General features: G+C 49.1%; 1 protein-coding gene across 1 annotated transcript in view; it reads right to left on the reverse strand.

Annotated features, from left to right (window-relative positions):
- Dynll1 (dynein light chain LC8-type 1) overlaps positions 1–649 on the reverse strand; it is a 2,432-nt gene extending 1,783 nt beyond the window's left edge. Inside the window, exons 1-2 of the mRNA XM_031337553.1 lie at positions 481–649; positions 180–317 (exon numbers count right to left, since the gene is read on the reverse strand). Of these exons, the coding sequence (XP_031193413.1) occupies positions 180–311 (132 nt within the window). The 5' untranslated portion in view covers positions 312–317; positions 481–649. The remainder of the gene's footprint in view (positions 1–179; positions 318–480) is intronic.
- Between the last annotated feature and the right edge of the window lie 5,613 nt (positions 650–6,262).

A 6,262-nucleotide genomic window follows, 5' to 3' on the forward strand; every position in this document is an offset into this window, starting at 1 on the left:
AAAAAAAAAAAAAACTTCTGGCATTGAGGGGTCTGGTCTTCCCCAGAGGAACACGAAATCCACTTGCGTCCTTTATAGAACTATCCATACCGAGCTGCCCTGAGTGCTACAGGAAAACTCCGCCAAGCGCCAGGGAACGCAGAATCGGGGAGAAGGAACTATGCGTGCCGGGTCCTCACCTTCTTGATATGGGCCGCAATATCCTTCTCTATGTTGTACTTCTCCAGCGCCTGAGTAGCGCACTCCACCGAGTCCTGTTGCATCTCTTCCGACATGTCTGCATTTTTGATCACCGCCTTCCGGTCGCACATGGTTACCTGTAGGACGAGGCCCGGGAGAGGGAAGGGTCGGGGTGCGGGCCGCGCTCGCTGCCCTCTCGACCGGCCCCTGAAGACGACGCCCCCACCCGCTTCCGAAGCGCAGCTCCCGCGGCCCGCACCGCAGGCCCGTGGGGCGGGGAGGACCCGAACCCGGTCTCACCGTGGAGCAGAGGCCAGCCGGCTGCTGCGAGCTCCTAGGGAAGGTGCTGGCGCCGCTCAAGCAGCAGAGGACAGCCGGTCGCTACCGAAGCCGTGGCGCATCTAAGCAGCCCCACGCCAGCCGCCGCCGCCTAATCCCTAGGCCCCGCCCTGCGCCCGCGGCCCCGCCCCCAACTCGCATCGCTATTGGCTGGTCACTGCCGCCAGCCTCTTCCTATTGGTCCGTGGATTCAATGGTTCCCTCAGGATCTTTCTCCTGCATTTTGTTGCAGACCACAATGCACCGCGCACAGCGTCGGTTGCCCAGGCGATGCGCGGCACGCGTGCAGGCCCACACACCCTGAAGGCGGAGCCCGGGTCGAGTGGCTGGCTCCTGGACCACCCAGCAGTCTGGAAGGCTGTGAGGGCGGGCATCTTCCGCTCCGGCCCACTGAGGTTAGCTCAGGGTGTGTTCTGGAATCGCAGGTTCTAGAAGACCGGGAGCCGCCGCCCCAGGTGCCGCCCATCTCCACCCCCATCCGGGGTCCGCACGATTTACGGCCTTTGACAGGTGGACCCGAGCCTAGAAAGGTTCTCCAAATCGAGGGCGAGCCTCCAATTCAGTTGCACCAAGTCGTAGGGCTTGGTTTAAAGCTCTGCTGTCTCATTCCTGAAGTTTGTGAGTGTGTGCGTGTGTGTCTGAGGAGGCCCTGGGCTTGAGAGGCAAGTTCTACGTTCTACCACTGAACCCTGTTTTCTTTCTTTTTCCTTTTTCTGCCCGTGTCCTCCCCACCCTACCCTAGGTAGCCCAGGTTGATTTAAAGTTCGCAGTTCTTCTTGGCCTCCTCCCTGCGCCATCACACCAGGTTAAATTCTTAATTGTATAACATGACACTACATGTTTATTTCATACTGTAGCCCCTATGTAGCTGGTACTGCCCTAGAAAACTATATACATAACGATAGCCTAAGGATTGAAGGAGAGATTCGGAAAGGGATCATCTCCAGGAGGTGAAGCCTGTCTGCCAGGCAGTTTGGGCCTCAGGATCTGGATTGTGGGTGGATGTCAAGTGTGTACCGGTGAAGTTTCAGATATATACTGTCCATTTTGGCAAAGTGTCTTCGTTGAGGATTTACTTACAGAAAGGAAGACGTATCCTCAGAGGTGTCTCCTCTGGCATTTATGATTAATCGTACCTACATAATAAATAAATAAGTAAATAAATAAATAGAAATAACAAAGTACTGGACTAGTGCTCAGTTGGTAGAGCATTTGCTTGGTATGAGTGAGGCCAGAGGTGGTATATGTGATCCCCAGCATCTCCGGGAGGGAGTCAGAGCACTGGGAGATAGGAACAGAAGGATCAGAAATTCAGGTCCAGCTTTGGATAGATGGCTCCAAGGCTAGCCTGGGCTACACGAGATCCTGTGTAAACTGCCCCCAATAAAGTAAATAAATAAAAAGAGTCAACAGCAGTGAGTGGGTGCTTGACCTCTGCTCCCCACGATACCCCTCACAACAGCTGTGTTTTGAGTTTCTCTTCTTTTTCTCTTTTTAAAGAATGTTTGTGGGTGTTTTGGTTGTATATCTGCGTGCCACATTTGTGCCTGGTGCTCATGGAGGGAGGACAGGTGAGGGCATTGGATCCCCTGGGTCTGGGATTTCAGAGAGTTGTAAACTGCCATATGGGTAATGGGAATTGAACCTGGGTCCTCAGAAGAACATCCATAACTGCTGAGCTATCTTTCCAGCCCCAAGGGGACCCTCTCTACTTACTTTCTTGGCAGAGCTGTGCAGCTGGGGATTAGCTGGAATTCCTGCTCCTACATTTCAAGTACTGGAATTTTAAGCACGAGCCACCAAACCCAGTTTTAAGGGGTATAAGAATTGAGCCAGGGCCTTGTGAATACTAGGCAAAAATTCTACCAACTGAGCCATTTATGCAGCCCTACCTAATCAGACAGCAGCTTGAGTGGCTCCTTCCCCTGGATTCCTGTTTGCCTCTCTTCACCACACTCTTAAGTCCTAGAACACTTAGATCTCCTCCATGAAGTTTGCCTTGTGCTTTTCCCAGCGGGATTAGCTCCTGTGTTGTCCTTCCTGGTGACTGCCCATGTGTCCTGCCTCTCCTGCTCCCTGTTCCAGCTTCAGCATCTGATTCACTGTCTAGGGCCCAGGAATGTAGTAGCTCAGTGGTGGAGCCATTGCCTAGCATAAGAAAGGCCCTAGGCATCTCCCTGTGCCAGGAAGAAGAATGTACTTAGGAAATATGACTGAAAATGTGAAACATCTAGGTCTTCTGTCATCCCAGCCTATCTTAGAAGATCAGGAGATTTAAAGGGGCCAGTAAGATGGTTCCAGAGTAAAGGCACTGCTGTGCACGATAGAGAACCTGAATTTGACCTCCAGGAAGTCCATACAGATGGAAGGAGAAAACCAACCCCACAGAGCTGTTCTTTGGCTTCCACAAGTGAGACATGGTCCACACCAAAAATAAATATTAGAAAATGGAAGAGGGGAAGGTAACTATGCTTCATTGCTTGGTTGTACTTTTTTGTTTGTTTGTTTGCTTGCTTGCTTGCTTGTTTTCAAGACAGGGTTTCGCTGTATAGTCCTGGCTGTCCTAGAACTCACTCTGTAGAACAGGCTGGCTTCGAACTCAGAAATCCACCTGCCTCTGCCTCCCAAGTGCTGGGACTAAAGGCGTGCGCCACCACCACCTGGCTTGGTTGTACTTTTTGAGACAAAGGTCTGTCAAGCTTCGGATGTAGAGCAGGCTGGCTGTGGACTTAAAGAGATCCTCCTGCCTGTGCATCCCGAGTGCTGAAATTAAAGATATGTACCATCACAGCCCACTTTTCTTTTTCCTTAAAGAAAGCCCTCTGTAGGGCTGGCGAGATGGCTCAGCGGGTAAGAGCACACTGACTGCTCTTCCAAAGGTCCTGAGTTCAAATCCCAGCAACCACATGGTGGCTCACAACTATCTGTAATGAGATCTGATGCCCTCTTCTGGTGTGTCTGAAGTTGGCTACAATGTACTTATATATACAATGTACTTATGTATAATAAAAAATAAATCTTAAAAAAAAAAAGCCGGGCTGGCCGCCGTGTATGGCTGAGGTGAGGATGAGCTAGAAGTCCTTGCTCTCTTGCTTTCCCCTTCTCCCCAGTGCTAGGATTACAGGTAACTGTCACTATGCTCAGGTTTGTGGTGCTGGGACTTGAACTCAGGGCTTCATGCACGTCAGACAAGTGCTCCACCAGCTTGGCCACATCCCCAACCTCAAATTATTTTAGTTACTTCTATTTAGTAATTCCATGTGCTTTGCTTTGTTTGTGCATGATTGCTCTAAACCCCATGGAGGTCAGAGGACAGCCTTCAGGAGTCCTTCTATGGTGTAGGGCCCAGGGGTGGAATTCAGGTCATCAGGTGCTGGGTACCTTTACCCACTGAGCCATCTCCGTAAGTATGTTCAAATCAGGGTATTGGCATGCTGAGAGAATATTCTGCCACTAATCTATATTCCCAATAAATTCTCAATACATGTATTTTTATTCATTTTTTAAAACTTTAGCCCAGTATGGTGGCACACACAGTTTATCCTATCCTCAAGAGGCAGAGGCAGGTGGATCTCTGTAAGTTCAGCTTGGTCTACAGAGTGAGTTCCAGGAGATGTAGGGTTATGGAGAGAGACCATGTGTAGTGAGAATTTTGTTTTAAAAACCCAGTTGTGTTATGTGAATATGTTTTTGTTTTAAACCCAGGCGTGGGATACGGGGCTGCTTCAGACTGTCCACAGTTGCTGACTAACTGTGAGGCGTGAGATATGGGGCTGCTTCAGACTGTCCGCAGTTGCTGACTGTGATTGTCTGGTGCTCTAGGAGGAGCTCCATTCTGTCAGCTGCAGCTAGTTTTACTTCTGGGGCCTCCGGAGAGGGCGCGGAGAGGGCGGGAAGGCAGCTGCTGCTCCCGGTTGCTGCTGTTATGGTTTCTCGAGTGGTCGTGAGCAAAGAGAGAAGTTGTTGGAGATATCCCGATGATGAAGTTTGGACTTGCCCCTAATCAGCAGGAAGTAGTCTAAAGAGGTCTGTTCCCCCTCCCCCCTAACCTCTCTCCTACCTAGTGTGGGGTTGGAAGGGATCAGGGTGGGATAAAGATTGGAAGGGAGACTGGGCAGTGGTGGCGCACGCCTATAATCCCAGCACTTGGGAGGCAGAGGCAGGTGGATTTCTGAGTTCGAGGCCAACCTGGTCTACAGAGTGAATTCCAGGACAGCCAGGGCTACACAGAGAAACCCTGTCTTAAAAAAACAAAAACAAAAACCAAAAAACCCCAAAAGATTGGGAGGAAGGTATAGGTATAAGAACACAAAATCATAGCTTTAAAAAAAACGATGCCAACAACCCTGTCTCAAAAAAAAAAAAATAAAATAAATAAAAAGAAAAGAAACATTTCTAGAAGGGTCTTGTTAGGCAGTTCAGGTCTTGAGCCCAAATGTTCCTCCCTACCCCTCACCCCCCCACCCCCGCCAAGTGCTGGGATTACAGGTGTGTACAACCAAACCTGACATCTAGGTTTTATTTATTTTTTTAGACATAGTCATTATGCTGCCATCGGGTTGGGTTTCAAGCTCCAGGGCTAAAGCCATTCCCATGCTGCAGATCCCTAAGTAGTAGGACTAGGACGGCACTCAGCTAAGTGGATTTGTTGCCTATGCTTCCAGTATTGCTCTCCATAGTGTATTTTACTTGAGACAAAGTCTCATGTAGCCTAGGCCAGTCTTCAACTTGTGACTCTCCTGCCAGCACCCCAAAAATGCTGGGATGGCAGCTACATCATGCTCAACGAGAGGAAGATTCTTTTTTTTAATAAGATTTATTTATATATTTTATGTATATGAGTACACTGTAACTGTTTTCAGACACACCAGAAGAGGACATCAGATCTCATTACAGATGGGTGTGAGCCACCATGTGGTTGCTAGGAATTGAACTCAGGACCTTTGGAAGAGCTGTCAGTGCTCTTAACCACTGAGCCATCTCTCCAACCCGAGAGGAAGATTCTTAGATGAAGTACACAGGAGGATTTCAAAGGTTTTGCAAGTGCCTTGAAATTGGGAATGAAAATGTATGTAGTACTCAGACATTTCTCCAGGTAGAGGAGCTATGGCTCCTACAAGATTCACAGTGGGCTGAACCCAAGGATGAAAAATACCTGCTTTGGGCACCTGACGAGATGAGTGCGTGTTATCCAGTCAAGTGCTGTGACACTGGCCCATCACATAGTGTGTAACTCACTGACTTCTAAATGCTAAATTTTCCTGAAAACCTTTATTTTTTCTTGTCTTTCTCCAGCATTTGTAAAGAGAAGTCAGCAAGATTGCCTAGAAGGCAGGCTTTGGTCTGAGAAAACCTAAGCCATGACCATTTCCAAGTTAGTCAACTTTGTTTGAGTTGCAAGTTATAAGATTATTTTTTTTGTTTTTTTTTTTTTTGAGACAGTGTTTCTCTGTGTAGCCCTGGCTGGCCTGGAACTCACTCTGTAGACCAGGCTGGCCTCGAACTCAGAAATCCACCTGCCTCTGCCTCCCAAGTGCTGGGATTAAAGGCGTGCGCCACCACTGCCCGGCATAAGATTATTTTTTAAATCACATTTAGTTAGTGTGTGTGTGTGCATGCATGCCCACATGTGTGCAATGCCACTACATATGAAGGCCAGAGGATAACTTTCAGGAATTGGGCCGGGCAGTGGTGGCGCACGCCTTTAATCCCAGCACTTGGGAGGCAGAGGCAGGTGGATTTC

Source organism: Mastomys coucha, unplaced genomic scaffold (genome assembly GCF_008632895.1).
Source record: "Mastomys coucha isolate ucsf_1 unplaced genomic scaffold, UCSF_Mcou_1 pScaffold22, whole genome shotgun sequence".
NCBI lineage: Eukaryota > Metazoa > Chordata > Mammalia > Rodentia > Muridae > Mastomys > Mastomys coucha.